Source organism: Phocoena sinus, chromosome 5 (assembly GCF_008692025.1).
Source record: "Phocoena sinus isolate mPhoSin1 chromosome 5, mPhoSin1.pri, whole genome shotgun sequence".
Lineage (NCBI taxonomy): Eukaryota > Metazoa > Chordata > Mammalia > Artiodactyla > Phocoenidae > Phocoena > Phocoena sinus.
Window position 1 is genome coordinate 92,481,597 of NC_045767.1, and position 19,485 is coordinate 92,501,081.

At 37.0% G+C, this 19,485-nt stretch overlaps 1 protein-coding gene across 3 annotated transcripts; it reads left to right on the forward strand.

Moving 5' to 3' along the window:
- The first annotated feature begins 14 nt into the window (after positions 1 to 14).
- On the forward strand, positions 15 to 19,391 carry THAP6 (THAP domain containing 6). Of its 3 annotated transcripts, none has more exons than XM_032632445.1 (5): positions 15 to 90; positions 998 to 1,100; positions 2,319 to 2,526; positions 5,854 to 5,979; positions 17,384 to 19,391. In XM_032632445.1, exons 2-5 carry the CDS (start codon positions 1,021 to 1,023, stop codon positions 17,636 to 17,638), a joined length of 669 nt encoding a protein of 222 aa, XP_032488336.1. In that variant the 5' UTR covers positions 15 to 90; positions 998 to 1,020; the 3' UTR covers positions 17,639 to 19,391. The 3 variants fall into 3 exon arrangements, with proteins under 3 accessions (XP_032488336.1, XP_032488335.1, XP_032488337.1); XM_032632444.1 differs by lacking the exon at positions 15 to 90 and adding an exon at positions 156 to 323; XM_032632446.1 differs by lacking the exon at positions 15 to 90 and adding an exon at positions 1,923 to 2,048 and having other exon boundaries at positions 1,013 to 1,100.
- The last annotated feature ends 94 nt before the right edge of the window (positions 19,392 to 19,485 follow it).

A 19,485-nucleotide genomic window follows, 5' to 3' on the forward strand; every position in this document is an offset into this window, starting at 1 on the left:
CCGGATTTCCGGTTCCCGAGCTGACGGGACGGAAGCGAGGGGAAGCGCAATCTCTGTGGTCTGCGTTAGTCGCTGCCTTCGCTGCAAATGGTAATGACTCTTAGGTTGCCTCCCCTTTTCCCCCTTTCGCTACCCGCCCACACCCTGGGCGTGGTTCGGGACGAGCAGGAAAGCCCCTGAGGAAGGGCCGCTCTCCGGCCGCATCCGCACTTGTGACAGGGCGGCCCCTCCCTCTCCCGGCGGCGGCCGAAGCCTCGAGAAAGGGGCCGAGCTCGGCCCGGCCTCCTGGCTCTGAGCGGGTCCGGCGCGTGCTCCGCCGGCAGGTAGGCGCCCAGGCGCTTCTCAGCGCCCAGAGCTCCTCTTCTCCTTTACTTCCTCTTCATTCCTTCAGTATATATCCTAACATTTACTTTGTGCCAGTCAGCAGCCACGCCGTGGGGACAAAAGTGAGAAAAAACACACGCCCCACCGTGCCCTCAGGGAGCTCACAGACTGGTGCCGAGAAAGACGTGCATCGGGGACTCTGAAATAAATGGAGGATTACAGCTTTGAGAAGTGCTAGGAAGGAGATGTGTGTGTTCCCCGAGAGCTAATCCTAGAGAGGATCTGACTTAATCTGGCTGTCAGGGAAGGTTTCCCTGGGGAAGCAACGCTTGAGCTGGGAACTCAGCCTAGGTTAGGGTGCCAGAGGAGTCAGTGTGCCAAGGCGTGGTGGCGAGGGAACATGGTGCCTGTACGAAGCGGTGGAAGGGACATGTACCGGCCTCCTAAATGGAAATCGGGCGCCTCTGTGCATCGCTAAATATGACTTGCCTTATTAAAGAAGCCAAACCCCTAGAAAATTGTATGAGCAGAGCTGCAGGTTTTGCAAGAAAATATTTCCCTTTGGCTTTCTAGCATGATTTCATGTTACCTAGAACATACTGGAAGGTACCGGGAAAGGTAACTGTGTTACCCTTAGCTTTGGAGTTAACTAACCCTTTTAATTTTCTTTCAGTTCTGGTATGAGTTGCTAAAACCATGGTGAAATGTTGCTCGGCCATTGGATGTGCTTCTCGCTGTTTACCAAATTCCAAGCTAAAAGGACTGACATTTCACGTGTAAGATTCTGCTGTAGTTAAGCCAAGTACTTCTGACGAAAAAGCAAAAGATAGTTCTACTTAAATCATCAGTTTTGCAGCCAAATGCTGTACCCCTGAGCTGTACACCCTAGAAGTTCAATTTTGAACTTTAGTTCTCAGGTTCTTTTTAAATAGCCTTTTGAGTTGAATTTGAAATGACAGTGATACTTTTACACTTTTATCATTTCCTTTAGAAGCTTAAGATACCTGCAAAGGTATCACAGGCTGATTATCAAAACTATCATCAACCTCATTTTTGCTAATATTATTACCTTGTATTTTAACATACCTCCTAAGAAGTTCAGTGTTGTTTACGTATAGTTTACAATCCGAAGGATCTTTGCCTAAATATATTCTGTCCTTTAGAAATAGATCAAGCCTGTGTTGTAGAGAAAAAATATAAATTACAAGTTCAGGATGGTTCTGAACCAAATTACAACCAAGATCGTCCTAATTTAAAATTTTAGTCGTTCTTCTGACAGAATAGGAAAGAAGGAGCGATAAGATTTAATAATTATGCATTTGCTAAAGGTTTATTTTGCTGCTTTTGGGCCAGACACTGTGCTGTGTGCCAGAGAAAGACCTGCTAACTACTTTGCTAGGTATAAGGAAATCAAAAATGAGTATGTGTACCCTACCGTATTCCAAAAAGGATTTGAACCAGCTGGAAAAATTGGAAAAGACATGGTTATTGGCCTCCAGATCTCAAAGTAATTCTGATCTCCAGAATTCCAAACTCTGCAGGTGTTCTCTGCATTCATTCACTAAGCATTTATACCCCTGTTTTGTATCTGTACTAAGCAATTTTTTTGATGCTGACAGAAGAATGAAAGTACAAGTGTCTCTGTTCATCTGGGATAAATTCCTCAGATAGGAAGAGGCCCAAGTGATATTCTTTATCATCTACAGATGAAGAAAAACCTTCAGGTGTGGATCTTACTAAAAGGTGTTAAATGTCTTTTGAAACTTTTCTTCTTTATAATGTGAGAAAGATGTCAATGAGGGCCATATGCCTGCAGCATGTTGGGTAGAAAAATCTGACTATGAAAACTGAAAGTTAAGAAAGCATGAGTCATGATGGTTTCCTCAATATTCCAGTTCCCAAGAGTAATAGCAAGAATCAGTTTAGGCACAGCCTTAATTCAAGTATATATCTATAGTGCTGAATTTTAAAATACTTCTTGTATGTTTTTCTAGATTCCCCACAGATGAAAACGTCAAAAGAAAATGGGTATTAGCAATGAAAAGACTTGATGTGAATGCTGTAGACATTTGGGAGCCTAAAAAAGGAGATGTGTTGTGTTCAAGGCACTTTAAGAAGACAGATTTTGACAGAAGTACTCCAAATATTAAACTGAAACCTGGAGTCATACCTTCTATCTTTGATTCCCCATCTCACTCACAGGTTTGTTCATGACATACTGCTTACCATCATTACCCACTTTTTTTTTTTTTTTTTTTGTGGTACGCGGGCCTCTCACTGTTGCGGCCTCTCCCTTTGCGGAGCGCAGGCTCCAGACGCGCAGGCCCAGCGGCCATGGCTCACGGGCCCAGCCGCTCCGCGGCACGTGGGATCCTCCCGGACCGGGGCACGAACCCGTGTCCCCTGCATCGGCAGGCGGACTCTCAACCACTGCGCCACCAGGGAAGCCCCATTACCCACTTTTTATGGTACTATTTAAGAAACTTCACCACACTTGCTACCATTTTTGTTGTTTGCTTATTAATTTGAAGCCCATTCTTTAAGTTTTTAGGTTTGTAAACTGCTTAAGCTTTTGTAATGAGTAGTAGAAGAATTTTACCAGAATCCACTCAGAAATATCTGTATATTATTAAGGTTTGGTGAAGCAGGCTACCTTAGGAGTTGGTATAGCTCAAGATTCGTGTTTGAAAACTGGAGGAACATGAGAGGGTTGAACTGGAGTTCCAAGGTGGCAGTGCTCCTCACACTGCAGCAGAAGTCAAGAGCAGAGCCTCTGACAGCCCCAAAGTATACTTTTAGAGCCACACACACACATTCAAGCTTAAAGCCTAGGTAGGACTAGAAGGTAGAAAACCAAAACAGGAGAAGGAAAGAAGAGAGGTCAGAAAAAGACAATTAAACAATTGTTGAAGTAAACTCTGGTTGAATTCTGTGTTTTTTCCTCAATGATGTTAGTGCCGTGGGTGGGCTGCTTCACCCTCACTATCTCACTTGACTTCGTATGCCTGAAAGTGTATTCGTGTCCAGAAACTATAGAGACTGACTGATTCCAATGTGGAGAATTCAGGGAGAGCCTGTGGGTTCCCACAACAATAATTGTGAACCTCCATTGAAAGGTGTCTCCTTCCTGACAGCTGGAAACGAGGAAAGTAGTCTAGAAGAGTGCCTGCTACCAGGTGGTCTGGGTCACGTTTGCGGGTGTTCATATTGCAGTACCTGAGCTATCCGGTGGAGACTGCCTCACTTTCTTCCATATTAATAAGTGTACAGTATCTTGTGCAATTTGCTCTCAAGGGTTTGTTTCCTATAGCAGGGAGTCATCTGTACTGTTAGGAGGACCTTAAGAAATATGGACATACTAAATCAAATAAACCATAAATTACTAACTTTGAAAAACTATTTCCTAATAACAAGTAAATTTTTTATTATAGGAAATTAGATGATACAATCAAAAAGAAAATTAAAATTAACAATAATCATGTAATCCAGAAATAATACTGTTAACACTCTGATGTGTATCTTTCCAGTCATTTGTATGTGTATGTTTGTATATAAATTCATCTATATATATTCTTACAAAATAGAATTATACTGTATATCCTTTTTATTTTTTGCTTCACTCTTTCGTTCTTTCAACATTCTTATAGTGCTGGCTGTGTGCCAGGCACTATTCTAAGCACTTTACATATAAACTCTTATAGTCCTCAAAACAACCATAAGAGTTAAATACTATTATTATTCGCATTTAACCACTTGAGAAAACTTAGGCTCAGAAAGCTGGAATACATTCCCCAAGTCGCACTGCTGTTAAATGGTAGAGGCTGGATTTGAACCCAGGCATTTTGGCTCCAAAGTTCACTCTTAACTACTGTTTTCCATGATGTTAAATATTTTTCCACAAGGAGACTTCCCTCTCCTTGTGGTCCACTGGTGGTCCACTGGTTAAGACTCCACGCTTCCACTGCAGGGGCACAGGTTCGATCTCTGATCAGATCCCGCAAGCCATGTGGCATGGCGAAAAGAAAAAAAAAAAAAAAGACACAAGGACAGTGTGACAAATGTCCTCCTAAAAATATATGTTTTTTCCACAACAATGGCTTTCAAACTTTAGTCTACATAAGTATTATCCAGGGAGCTTGCTTAAAATGCAGAATCCTGTGCCCCTCTCCCAAAGAATTTGATTCAGCAAGTTTGGTTTGGAGTCTAGGAATCTGCACTTTTTAACAAGCACCCCCCATGATTGTGCTGCAGCTCAAGGGATCACGTTTTTAAGAGGAACCTATACGGAACATCAATTTTTTAACTAAACTTTATAGTGAAGTCAACATATATAAAGGCCCACCATAAAGCTTATACCAATCTGCTTACCTACTAGTTATGCATAAAAGTGTCTGTTCCCCCTAATCCTCAATGTAAGTTGTGATTTTAATCTTTGGTAAAATTGATAGGCAAAAATGGCATCTTATTGTTTTAATTTATCTCTGAATATTAGAAAATGATTATTTCTAATATGAATATTAGAAAATGTGTTTCTGCATTTTTTCATATGTTTATTAGACGTTTTTATTTCTTATGTGAATCACTTATTCAGGTCCTCTTCTATTTTCGTCTTTTTCTAAGCTGTTTTGGAACAACACTAGGTATTGAGGCTATGAATCATTTAACTGCCATCTATGTTGCAGTTACTTTTTGTTATTTGTCTTTAGCTCACATTATGGGGTTGTTTTGTTTTGTTTTGTTTGAAATTCAGACTCTTTTTGAGTAGTCCTATATTTTCTCTTGTGCTATCTGACTTTAGCCTTTAAGATTATGTAAATATTTCCCATGTATTTTTCTACTTCCTCATTATTTTCATTCTTACGTAAATTTTCAGTATATAGAATTTCATTTTGACTTATACATAAAGGATATAACTGTTTTTCATGCCTTTCTCCACTTATTTAGAATGACACTTTTTATCCTAAAGGCGTTTATCTACATGATATATTCAGATTTTTCTAAGAGTAGTACACTTTTTAAACTATTGTTACTGAGTAGGGTATTTTTAATACTTTGTAGGGTATATCTTCCCTCATTGTCACTCTTTTTCCTTTTTTTTCCCAGAAAAATTCATGTTTCCAGATCAACTTTAGAGTTACTTTGGGGAAGTTCCTTTAAAATACTCTCAGTAAATTTAAATTGTACTGACTTTTTTTTTTTTTTTGCAGTACACAGGCCTCTCACTGTTGTGGGCTCTCCCGTTGCGGAGCACAGGCTCCGAATGCGCAGGCTCAGCGGCCATGGCTCACGGGCCCAGCCGTTCCGCAGCATGTGGGATCCTCCTGGACTGGGGCACAAACCCGTGTCCCCTGCATCGACAGGTGGACTCCCAACCACTGCGCCACCAGGGAAGCCCCTAACTTTTACTGACTTTTAAAAGCAATTTCCAGAAAAAGAAATATATTAACTTTACTACATACAGTTAAGAAGGTTAAAATTTTTCAAAAGGACAGAAAATCTACAATGATTGTTATTAACTATTCTTAACAGGGGAAAAGAGAAAATCTTCATTGTAGGAAAAACTTCACCCTCAAAGCCCTTCCAGTCACAAACCACAATCACCAGCTTGTTGGTGCTTCCTCGTGTATCGAAGAATTCCAGTCCCAGTTCATTTTTGTAAGTAAAATTACTTACTGGGCTAATGTTAATATTATTAAGATGACCATGTCCTCTCTCTTAGGATTAAGTTTTCAAAATCTTATTGAAAAACTAGGAGTTTAGGTGTTTGAGATTTTTTTAAATATGTAATATCCAGAAATATTGCTTCCCAGGGGCATTATAATTTATATATTTGCAATAACGATCTACAGGTAGTTAATCTTTTGTTACATAGTTCAAAGAGTGCTTTCACAAGGATATTTCAACCAATAAAATGCAATAATTAATTCCTCCCTATAGGTACTATAGTTTCTATATGGAAATATCTAATTTAAAAAATAGTATGTCTTTAGGTTTTCTTAAAGGACAGTCGTACACACACATTATTGAAGCTTTATTCATCTCATTGCCTGTTGATGTTAGAACCAGGCCTGGAATCCAGCTCTGTTTTACTGTCTTGATTACTATAGCTTTATAATAATTCTTGAAATAAGACAGTGTTAATCTTCCAACTTTGTTCTTTTTCAAAGTTGTTTTGGATATTCTGAGTCCTTTGCATGTTCATATGAATTTTAGAATTACTTTATAAATTTCTACAAAAATCCTGCTGGAGTTTTGACTGGGATTATGTTGAACCTACAGATCTACTTGGGAAGAACTGACATCTTAATAAGACTATTTTATGTCTTCCAGCCCATGAATTCATTGTATCACATCATTTATTTTGACCTTTAAATTCTCTCAGCAGTGTTTTGTAGTTTTCAGTATACAGGTCTTTCACTCCTTTTATCAGATTTATCCCTAAATATTTTATATATTTGGGTGCTGTTATAGACAGTGTTGTTTTATTTACTGTTGAAGTGGGGAAATAAATTTTTTTTTTACTTTTTTATTTTATTTTTTTATACAGTAGGTTCTTAATAGTCATCAATTTTATACACATCAGTGTATACATGTCAATCCCAATCTCCCAATTCATCACACCACCACCACCCCTACACTTTCCCCGCTTGGTGTCCATATGTTTGTTCTCTACATCTGTGTCTCAATTTCTGCCCTGCAAACCGGTTCATCTGTACCATTTTTCTAGGTTCCACATATTTGCGTTAATATAGGATATTTGTTTTTCTCTTTCTGACTTCCTTCACTCTGTATGACAGTCTCTAGAACCATCCACATCTCAACAAATGACCAAATTCCATTCCTTTTTATGGCTGAGTAATATTCCATTGTATATATATACCACATCTTCTTTATCCATTCGTCTGTCGATGGGCATTTAGGTTGCTTCCATGACCTGGCCATTGTAAATAGTGTTGCAGTGAACATTGGGGTGCATGTGTCTTCTTGAATTATGGTTTTTTCTGGGTATATGTCCAGTAGTGGGATTGCTGGATCATATGTTAATTCTATTTTTAGTTTTTTGAGGACCGCCATAACTGTTCTCCATAGTGGCTGCATCAATTTACCTTCCCACCAACAGTGCGAGAGGGTTCCCTTTTCTCCACACCCTCTCCAGCATTTGTTGTTTGTAGATTTTCTGATGATGCCCATTCTAACTGGTGTGAGGTGATACCTCATTGTAGTTTTGATTTGCATTTCTCTAATAATTAGTGATGTTGAGCAGCTTTTCATGTGCTTCTTGGCCATCTGTATATCTTCTTTGGAGAAATGTCTATTTAGGTCTTCTGCCCATTTTTGGATTGGGTTGTTTGTTCTTTTAATATTGAGCTGCATGAGCTGTTTATATATTTTGGAGATTAATCCTTTGTCCGTTGATTCGTTAGCAAATATTTTCTCCCATTCTGAAGGTTGTCTTTTCATCTTGTTTATGGTTTTCTTAGCTGTGCAAAAGCTTTGAAGTTTCATTAGGTCCCATTTGTTTATTTTTGCTTTTATTTCCACTATACTAGGAGGTGGATCCAAAAAGATATTGCTGTGATTTATGTCAAAGAGTGTTCTTCCTATGTTTTCCTCTAAGAGTTTTATAGTGTCTGGTCTTACATTTCGGTCTCAAATCCATTTTGAGTTTATTTTTGTGTATGGTGTTAAGGAGTGTTTTAATTTCAGTCTTTTACATGTAGCTGTCCAGTTTTCCCAGAACCACTTATTGAAGAGACTGTCTTTTCTCCGTTGTATATCCTTGCCTCCTTTGTCATAGATTAGTTGACCCTAGGTGCGTGGGTTTATCTCTGGGCTTTCTATATTGTTCCATTGATCTATGTTTCTGTTTTGTACCAGTACCATATTGTCTTGATTACTGTAGTTTTGTAGTATAGTCTGAAGTCAGGGAGTCTGATTCCTCCAGCTCCGTTTTTTTCCCTCAAGACTGCTTTGGCTATTTGGGGTCTTTTGTGTCTCCATACAAATTTTAAGATTTTTTGTTCTAGTTCCGGAAAAATGCCATTGGTAGTTTGATAGGGATTGCATTGAATCTGTACATGGCTTTTGGTAGTATAGTCATTTTCACCATATTGATTCTTGCAATCCAAGAATCTCCATCTGTTGATGGAGATGTTATATCTCTCCATCTGTTGGTATCATCTTTAATTTCTTTCATCAGTGTCTTATAGTTTTCTGCATACATGTCTTTTGTCTCTTTAGGTAGGTTTACTACTAGGTATTTTATTCTTTTTCGTGCAGTGGTAAATGGGAGTGTTTCCTTAATTTCTCTTTCAGATTTTTCATCATTAGTGTATAGGAATGCAAGAGATTTCTGTGCATTAATTTTGTATCCTGCAACTTTACCAAATTCATTGATTAGCTCTAGTAGTTTTCTGGTGGCATCTTTAGGATTCTCTGTGTATAGTATCATTTCATCTGCAAACAGTGACAGTTTTACTTCTTCTTATCTGATTTGTATTCCTTTTATTTCTTTTTCCTCTCTGATTGCCATGGCTAGGACTTCCAAAACTGTGTTGAATAATAGTGGTGAGAGTGGACATCCTTTTCTTGTTCCTGATCTTAGAGGAAATGCTTCACTTTTTCACCATTGAGAAGGATGTTTGCCGTGGGTTTGTTGTATATGGCCTTTATTATGTTGAGGTAGGTTCCCTCTGTGCCCACTTTCTGGAGAGTTTTTATCATAAATGGGTGTTGAATTTTGTCAAAAGCTTTTTCTGCATCTATTGAGATGATCATATGGTTTTTATTCTTCAATTTGTTAATATGGTGTATCACGTTAATTGATTTGCGTATATTAAAGAATCCTTGCATTCCTGGGATAAATTCCACTTGATCATGGTGTATGATCCTTTTAATGTGCTGTTGGTTTCTGATTGCTAGTATTTTGTTGAGGATTTTTGCATCTATATTCATCAGTGATATTGGTTTGTAATTTTCTTTTTTTGTAGTATCTTTGTCTGGTTTTGGTATCAGGGTGATGGTGGCCTCATAGAATGAGTTTGGGAGTGTTCCTTCCTCAGCAATTTTTTGGAAGAGTTTGAGAGAGGATGCGTGTTAGCTCTTCTCTAAATGTTTGATAGAATTCACCTCTGAAGCCATCTGGTTCTGGACTTTTGTTTGTTGGAAGATTTTTTATCACAGTTTCAATTTCATTACTTGTGAGTGGTCTGTTCATATTATCTATTTCCTCCTGGTTCTGTCTTGGATGGTTATACCTTTCTAAGAATTTGTTCATTTCTTCCAGGTTGTCCATTTTATTGGCATAGAGTTGCTTGTGGTAATCTCTTTGGATGCTTTGTATTTCTGCAGTGTCGTAACTTCTCCTTTTTCATTTCTAATTTTATTGATTTGAGTCCTCTCCCTCTTTTTCTTGAGGAGTCTGGCTAAGGGTTTATCAATTTTGTTTATCTTCTCAAAGAACCAGCTTTTAGTGTTATTGATCTCTGCTATTGTTTTCTTTGTTTCTATTTCATTTTTTTCTGCTCTATCTTGATGATTTCTTTCCTTCTGCTAACTTTGGGTTTTGTTTGTTCTTCTTTCTCTAGTTCCTTTAGGTGTAAGGTTAGATGGTTTATTTGAGATTTTTCGTGTTTCTTGAGGTAGGCTTGTATAGCTATAAACTTCCCTCTTAGAACTGCTTTTGCTGCATCCCATAGGTTTTGGATCGTCCTGTTTGCATTGTCATTTGTCTCTAGGTATTTTTTGATTTCCTCTTTGATTTCTTCAATGATCTCTTGGTTATTTAGTAACGTATTATTTAGCCTCCATGTGTTTGTGTTTTTTATGTTTTTTTCTGTGTAATTCATTCTAATCTCATAGCATTGTGGTCAGAAAAGATGCTTGATATGATTTCAGTTTTCTTAAATTTACTGAGGCTTGATTTGTGACCCAAGATGTGATCTATCCTGGAGAATGTTCTGTGCACACTTGAGAAGAAAGTGTAATCTGCTGTTTTTGGATGGAATGTCCTATAAATATCAATTAAATCTATCTGGTCTATTGTGTCATTTAAAGCTTCTGTTTCCTTATTTATTTTCATTTTGGATGATCTGTCCATTGGTGTAAGTGAGGTGTTAAAGTCCCTCACGATTATTGTGTTACTGTCGATTTCCTCTTTTAGAGCTGTTAGCAGTTGCCTTATGTACTGAGGCGCTCCTATGTTGGGTGCATATTTATAATTGTTATATCTTCTTCTTGGTTTGATCCCTTGATCATTATGTAGTGTCCTTCCTTGTCTCTTGTAACATTCTTTATTTTAGAGTCTATTTTATCTGATATGAGTATTGCTACTCCAGGTTTCTTTTCATTTCCATTTGCATGGAATATCTTTTTCCATCCCCTCACTTTCAGTCTGTATGTGTCCCTAGGTCTGAAGTGGGTCTCTTTTAGACAGCATATAGATGGGGTTTGTTTCTGTATCCATTCAGCAAGCCTGTGTCTTTTGGTTTGGGCACTTACTCCATTCACGTTTAAGGTAATTACCTATATGTATGTTCCTGTGACCACTTTGTGAATTGTTTTGGGTTTGTTTTTGTAGGTCCTTTTCTTCTCTTGTGTTTCCCACTTAGAGAAGTTCCTTTAGCATTTGTTGTAGAGCTGGTTTGGTGGTGCTTAATTCTCTCAGCTTTTGCTTGTCTGTAAAGCTTTTGATTTCTCCGTAGAATCTGAATTAGGTCCTTGCCTGGTAGAGTAATCTTGGCTGTAGGTTCTTCCCTTTCATCACTTTAAGTATATCATGCCACTCCCTTCTGGCTTGTAGAGTTTCTGCTGAGAAATCAGCTGTTAACCTTATGGGAGTTCCTTTGTACATTATTTGTCCTTTTTCCCTTGCTGCTTTCAATAATTTTTCTTTGTCTTTAATTTTTGCCATTTTATTACTATGTGTCTCGGCGTGTTTCTCCTTTGGTTTATCCTGTATGGGACTCTCTGTGCTTCCTGGACTTGGGTAGCTATTTCCTTTCCCATGTTAGGGAAGTTTTCTACTATAATCTATTCAAATATTTTCTCGGGTCCTTTCTCTGTCTCTTCTCCTTCTGGGACCCCTATAATGCGAGTGTTGTTGCATTTAATGTCCCAGAGGTCTCTTAGGCTGTCTTCATTTCTTTTCATTCTTTTCTCTTTATTCTGTTCCGTGGCAGTGAATTCCACCATTTTGTTTTCCAAGTCACTTATCTGTTCTTCTGCCTCAGTTATTCTGCTATTGATTCCTTCTAGTGTATTTTTGATTTCAGTTGTTGTATTGTCCATCTCTGTTTGTTTGTTTTTTAATTCTTCTAGGTGTTTGTCCTTTAATTCTTCTAGGTCTTTGTTAAACATTTCTTGCATCTTCTCGATCTTTGCCTCCATTCTTTTTCCACAGTCCTGGATCATCTTCACTTTCATTATTCTGAATTCTTTTTCTGGAAGGTTGCCTATCTCCACTTCATTTAGTTGTTTCTCTGGGGTTTTCTCTTGTTCCTTCATCTGGTATGTATCCCTCTGCCTTTTCATCTTGTCTATCTTTCTGTGAATGTGGTTTTTGTTCCACGGGCTGCAGGATTGTAGTTCTTCTTTGCTTCTGCTGTCCTCTCTCTATTAAATAAATTGACTTGTATATCAATCTTGTATCTGTCAAACTTGCTAAACTCACATATTAATTATCAAAGCTTTTTTTTAGAGGTTATCTGATTTTCTACATAGACAATCATGGTGTCTGTCATTAAAAACAGTTTTATGGTATCCCTTGTGGTCCAGTGGTTAGGACTCCATGCTTGCACTTCTGAGGGCCCAGGTTCAGTTCCTGCTTGGGGAACTAAGATCCCACAAGCCACGTAGCGTGGCCAAAAAAAAAAAAAAACAGTGTTAATTCTTCCTTTCCAACGTGAGTGCCTTTCATTTCTTTTACTTGCTTTATTGCAGTACCTTGAACCTCCAAGGTTATGCTGAAGAGAAGTACTGAGAAATGATCTTTGTGCTTTGCTCCTGATTTTAGGAGGAAGTTGTTCAGTCTTTCACTATTAAAGATATTCATATGATATTAAATATGTTATTTCATAACTGCCCTTTATCAGATTGAGGAAGTACCTTTCAATTTTTTTCTTTCAGTTTTACTGAGATATAATTGACATATAGCCCTGTATAAGTTTAGAGTGTACAGTAATGGTTTGATTTACACATATCAGGAAGTGATTATCACAGTGAGTTTAATGAACATCCATTATCTCATATAAACAAAGTTAAAGAAATAGAAAAAAATTTTTTTCCTGTGATGAGAAGTCTTAGGATATACTCTCTTAACAACTTTCATATATAACACAGCAATGTTAATTATATTTGTCATGTTGTACATTATATCCCTAGTACTTATTTCTCTTATAACTGGAAGTTCTTACCTTTTGACTGCCTTCATCCAATTCTCCCTCCTCCTATCCCCTGCCTCTGGTAACCACAAATATGAACTCTTTTTCTGAGTTTGTTTGTCTGTTTTTGAAGTATAATTGACCTACAACATTATGTTATTTACTGTTATACAACACAGTGATTCCATATTTCTATACATTTCAAACTGATCACAATAAGTATAGTTACAGTATGTCACCAAAGATATTACGTAGTTATTGACTGTATTCCCAACACTTGTACATTTCATACCTTTGACTCATTTACTTTGTAACTGGAAGTTTGTTCCTCCTACTTCCTCACCTGTTTCTTTCCTCCCCACCCCCTCTAGCAATCACCTGTTTATTCTCTGTATCTACAACTTTGTTTCTGCTTCTTGTTTGTTCATTTGTTTTGTTTTTTAGATTCCACGTATAAGTGAAATCATACAGTATTTGTCCTTCTCTGTCTGACTTAAATTCACTTAGCATAGTACCCTCTAGGTCCATCCATACTGTTACATAGGAAGTGCCTTTCTACTCCTACTTTGCTGAGAATTTGGATCAGAAAGGAATGTTAGTTTTGTCAAATGCTTTTTCTGTGTCTGCTGAGAGATCATTTGGGTTTTATTTTTTAGTTTGTTAGTATGATTAGTTACATTGATTGATTTGTTTTTATTTTTGGCCACACCACATGGCTTGTGGGATCTTAGTTACCCCACCAGGGATTTGAACCTGGGCCCTCGGCAGTAAAAGCAGAGTCCTAACCACTGGACCACCAGGGAATTCCCCAGTTAATTTCTTAATGTTAAACCAGCCTTGCATTCTGGAATACACCCTACTTCATGATGTTATCCCTTTTATATATTGTTGGATTAGATTTAAAATTTTGTTTAGAATCTTTCCTTGTATGTTCACAAAGAATATTGGCCTATAGTTTTCTTTCCTTTGAATATCTTTGTCTGGTTTCAGTATCAGAATAATGCTAACCTCAAAGAAAGAGTTAGAAAATGTTGCCTTATTTTTCAGTTTTCTAGAAAAGTTTGTATAGATTTGCAGTTATTTCTTCTGTAAATATTTGGTAGAATTCCCCAGTAAAACAATCTGGGACTGTAATTTTCTTTGTGGGAAAATTTTTTAAGGAGCTTGTTACCTTCCAAGGGATTTGTCCATTTTATTTCAGTTGTCAAGTTTATTAGCTTAAAATTATTCAAAACATTTCCTTATTATCTTTTCAATATCTATAGAATCTGTAGTGATACCGTCTGTCTCATTTCTGAGGTCAGTGATTTGTTTCTGTTTTCTTTTATTGCTGATTAGTCTGCCTAGAGATTTATCAGTTTTATTGATCTTGTCAAGAACTAGCTTTCACTGATTTTTCTCTTTTTTTTGTTGTTTTTATTTTCTACTTCACTGATTTCCACTCATCTTTATTATTTCCTTTTACTTATTTCAGTAAAATGTGCTCATCTTTCTAGTTTCTTTTTTTTTTCTTTTGGCGGTACGTGGGCCTCTCACTGCCGTGGCCTCTCCCGTTGCGGAGCACAGGCTCTGGACGTGCAGACTCAGCAGCCATGGCTCACAGGCCCAGCCGCTCTGCGGCATGTGGGATCTTCCCGGACTGGGGCACGAGCCCGTGTCCGCTGTATCGGCAGGCGGACTCTCAACCACTGCGCTACCAGGGAAGCCCTCATCTTTCTAGTTTCTTAAGATGGAAGCCGAGGTCATAGATTTGAGGCTTCTTCCTTTCTAACGTTAGCATTTAGTGATATTAATTTCTCCTTAAGTATTGCTTTAGCAGCATTCCACAAATTAAATGTGTTTTCATTTTCATTTAGTTCAAAATACTTCCAAATTCCATTTTGATTTGTTCTTTGATCCACGGGTTGTTTGGAAGTGTGCTATATAGTTTGCAAATATTGGGGAATTTCCCCAATATCTTTCTATTATTAATTTCTAACTTAATTCTGTTGTGGTCAGAGAATATACATTGTGTGACTTGAATGCTTTTAATTTTTTTGAGACTTACAGCCTACAATATGGTCTGTCTTGGTAAACGTTCTGCATGCATTTGCAAAGAATGTGTAGTTTGCTGATGTTAACCAGAATGTTCTATAAATGTCAATTAGGTCAAATTGATAATGTTCAAATCTGCATTCTTAATTAATTTCTGTCTACTTGTTCTATCTTTTATTAAGAGAGAGCTGTTAATCTTCTAGTATACCTGTGGATTTGTCTAATTCTCCTTAAATTGTCAGTTTTTGCTTGTTACATTTTGCAGCTGTTATTAGGTACTAAATATTTAGTATTCTTATGTCTTGATAAATTAACCCCTTTATTTTTAAGAAATGGCCTTCTTTATCTCTGGTCATATTCATTGCTCTGAAGTCTACTTTGTCTGATAGTAACATATCCACTCTAGTTCTCTGTTTATTAGTGTTATTGTAGTGTATCTTTTTCAACTCCTTTACTTTCAACCTGTTTGTGTCTTTTTATCTTTAAAGTGCTTTTTTTCTGGGCAGCATGTACTCTTGGGTCTTGATTTTTTTTAATATAACCTGATAATTTCTGCCTTTTAATTGGATTATTTAAACTCTATACTTAATGTGATTATTATTACATTACTTTAAATTTTTTTATATCACATTACTTAATGTGATATGGTTTGGTTTAAATCTGTCATCTTACTTATTTCCTGTTCCATTTGTTCTTTGTTCTCATTTTCTTCTTTTTTTGCCTTCTTTTGGATTAACTGAATTTTTTTACAATTCCATTTTATCTCCTTTTTTTCACTCATCAGCCATAACGCTTTGATAGTTGCTTTTGGGTTTATAGCATCCATATTTAATTTACCACAGGCTACATGATAAGTGATATTATTCCACTTAGCATATAGTATATGAATCTTATCATAATATACTTTATTTCTCCTCTCCAACCTTTTTTGCTACTGCTATCATACATTTCACTTTACATATGCTATGAACCCCACACTACATTTTATTATTTTTGTTTAAACAATAAATTATCTTTTAAAGAGATTTAAATAATAGTAAATCTGTTATATATTATTTATTATGATAACAAATCTATTAAATTTATTATAAATAAATTTAAATTGTAAGTTTTATGTACAGGTATCCTATTTGATTCTTTTTTAATATCTTTCACGTCTCTGCTTAACTTTTAAACATATATAATACAGTTTTAATAACTTTGTTAATTCCCTTGTCTGCTGATTCTAACATTTGTCAGTTCTGGGTTGGTTTCTATTGATTGGTTTATCTCTTATTATGGCACGTATTTTCCTGCTGCTTTGTGTGCCTGGTAAATTTTGAGTGCCGGATTTTACTTTGCTGGATGTTGGATAGTTTTTTGTCCTGTTTTCTTGAGCTTGGTTATGGAGTTTGGTTATTTGGAAACAATTTGATCCTTTCAGGTTTTGCTTTGTTAGGTAGGACTAGAACAGTGCTCAGTCTCAGGCTATTTATTCTCCACCACTGAGGCAAGACTTTTGTATACTCTGCCCGGTGCCCCATGAATCTGGTCTGCCTGGTGGGAGTAGTGTCTATGCCCTGTGAGCTCAGGGCACTCCTGACCTGTTCTGGTCGCTCTTTCCTCAACCTCGAGCAGTTTCCTACAAGGAAATACTTGAGGGGGAGCCTCTGAAGATCTCCAGTGTTCTCTCTCTGTGTAGCTCTTTCCTGTCTAATACTTTGCCCTATGAACTGTAGCCACCTTGGTCTCCCTGGATACTTTGCACTGTCTCCTCAACTCTATCTACCAAGCTCTACCTGGGTTTCCTCCCCTTGCACTGAGGCCTAGAACTCTCTCAAGGCAGTAAGCTGGGCAATCTTAGGACTCACCTCTTTGTTTCCCATCTCTCTGCAGTATCTGCCTTCGTTGCCTGATGTCTGTTTATCTTCAAACATTTTTACATCTTTTGGCCATGTGTTGGGGTTTTTTTAGATAGGAGTCAATCCAGTCTATGTTACCGCATCTTGGCTGAAGGCAAAGTCCTCTTCACTAATTTTAAGTAACAGCTTTTCAAAATTATTTTATGTTACATTTATAAGATATGTCAGTGTTGTTTTTGGATGAAGAAAAGTCTACCCAGCAGACATAAACATGACCACAGTAAATACTGAGAACTTAAATTATCTCTTTAAAACCCCAAGACCAGAGTCATCTCTAAATCCATAACACCCAGCCTGAGGACCTGCTTCAGTGCTCCTTTTCTGTCATACCTTATAAAGTGAAATATTCATCAAAATAAAGCAATTCAGTTAAAAGTTTAAAAATGTAAGTTTTTGTGATAGGTTAAACTTAGCAGCTCCACACTTAGGGACCAAAAGCTGTATAGTCATTGTGAATGTCTCGCTGTTCATAAGCAGATACCTACCTCCAGGTGAGAAGTACTTCCCATCCACAGGATTCTGTACTCCTCGTGTATGCCTGGCCTTAGACAAAGAGGGAGGCCCTAGGCGCCAAAAATACTGTTCTACCCCCATCCTCTTCCTGTGTTCTTTAAACCTCTTAGCATCACCAACTTAAAGATCTTCTCTAAATGTAGTAAGTGGAGAAATAGCTGAGGCCTAGTTATAATTTTTTATCTCACTGCTTGTCTGTCTGGTTTAATAACTTGGTGTTTATATTTTTAGGAACATAGCTACAGTGTGATGGACAGTCCAAAGAAACTTAAGCATAAATTAGATCAAGTGATCAGCGAGCTAGAGGATACCAAGAAAAGTCTGCGGAATGTTTTAGGCCGAGAAAGACGTTTACAAAAATCATTGAGGAAGACAATCAGGGAATTAAAGGATGAATGTCTCATCAGCAAAGAAACAGCAAATAGACTGGAAGCTTTCTCTTGGGAGTGGTGTCAGGAGAGCATAGAACAAGACTATATTTCATGAAATAATTTCATGTTATGTTCTACCTAAAATTGTTATTGGTACAGCTTTTCAGAAAATGATTACCATCATTAAATAATATCTGTCATTTAGAGTGCTTCTTTGGATCCTCCGCAGCATTACGCATTAGTGTTATTATCCAAAGGCTTTTTTTTTTTAAGATGTGCAGAAATTTGTGCTGGTTGTCATGTTATTGGGTGACTTGTGACAATTATGTTTTTATAGACCTAAACTAGTGCCAGGTCAGTATTGTAAGATGTTAAAAATCAAGAAGATTCTGTAGGACTAAGGAAATGATTTCAAATCAGCCACATTAAGCTGTAATAGTAGAAACTGGACACTTTAGCAGCATCAGATTTTTGGCTTCAAAGGAGTACCTTTGCTTATGTAGGCTTTACGGTAAGTACGTTGAATTGTACTTTAACTGTATTTTACCACAAAGCAGAATTCACTTATAACACATGTCCATCTTGGATCCAATCCAAGGTGCTTTTGTTGTCAGTAATACCAAAAGATCTTTTTACAGGGCATCCCATGGTACTGACCTTGAGAACAACATATGGTGCAGATCTTTTGGCTTTTAAAGTTGTTCAGAGCCAAGTTAAGAAGACCCCTGATGAGGTCTTGTTTTTTTGGTACAGTACATCATTTCTCCTCACTAGGAGTACTTTGATGTAAACCAGCATAGCTTTAACAAATTTTTAAAGAGGGTCATAAATCTGATTTTCAAATGGTTACTCTGACAGTCCTGAACAGTTTGTTTCATGACTGTTATTTCATCATAAAGGTGTATCTTCAAAATCTGAATGCCAGTAGTAACTGGATACTTTCAATGCTGTTTTGTATTTTACAGAAAGTAGTGTTACTAACGTTTTTTAAAATACGAAATGCAGAAGAAACCATTAAAAACAATGATGTGGCTCTTCTAGTTAAAATAGGAATTGGAGAGAGAGTTATAATATTTTCCTTTAATTAGGAGAGTAGATTACTATCCGAGAGCTTTTATTTAGAGAATTGGATAAGTAAACAGCAATTTTAGAATAGCTTCTTACTGAATTTACAAAAGAATAACTCTTAGTTATTTTCTAATTAATCCAAGGGTCAGAAATTTAGGTTTATCTCCTAATTTCTTAGTAAAAACAACTGAAATGAAGAGTCTTAAACACTGTAGATCAGAATAACATTACTAGCCCAAAGCCAAATTCTACTTTGAAGCGTGTGTACATTCATGAACTTCATTCACACGTCCATGCTATAATAGTTACAGTTTGAATATCAGTTATTTCAATGTGTTAACTAGAAATGAGCTACATTTTTTGCTAATGTTCATTGTAATTTTATTTGTGTTACATTAATATCAGTAAGGCTATGGTCACTTGAATTTTTTATATTTAAGAATTTTCTGTTTTAACGCAGGTTACATTTTTATGTAGGATTCCAAACCTTACCTCTAAATAGGATTTTACCCACATTTGAAAGATTAGCATTATGCTAAGAAGAAATCATGGAGGTCCTATCGTTTTACTGCCTTAAAAAAAAACTCATTACCTACCCATTATTTATTTGAGTTATTTAATTTTGAATTCATAGTGGACACTCTAATGGGAAGTTTGGGTATGATCTTAAGTTTTATGGAGATTCTGTGATAGAGATGGAGACTCTTTCCCTCAACCTGTTTTTGAGCAAAAAAAAAAAATTAAAGTCAGTGGACAGTGGAGAAAACTAAGAGGATAGATCCAAGCACAGTATGTCCAAATCCTAGATCTCTGCTGGCTGCTTAGAATAAATCACGCCCAGAAGACCTATCCAAAAATCAGTCCCCAGTTTCTGCCACTATCGTCACAGTTGCC

What these genes read in the sequence shown, in the direction of transcription:
- THAP6 (XM_032632445.1), top strand. Translation starts at nt 1,021, where the DNA reads ATGGTGAAATGTTGCTCGGCCATTGGATGTGCTTCTCGCTGTTTACCA. An exon ending in AAAGGACTGACATTTCACGT is followed by an intron (nt 1,101 to 2,318) that starts GTAAGATTCTGC and finishes ATGTTTTTCTAG; the next exon opens with ATTCCCCACAGATGAAAACG. An exon ending in ATTCCCCATCTCACTCACAG is followed by an intron (nt 2,527 to 5,853) that starts GTTTGTTCATGA and finishes TATTCTTAACAG; the next exon opens with GGGAAAAGAGAAAATCTTCA.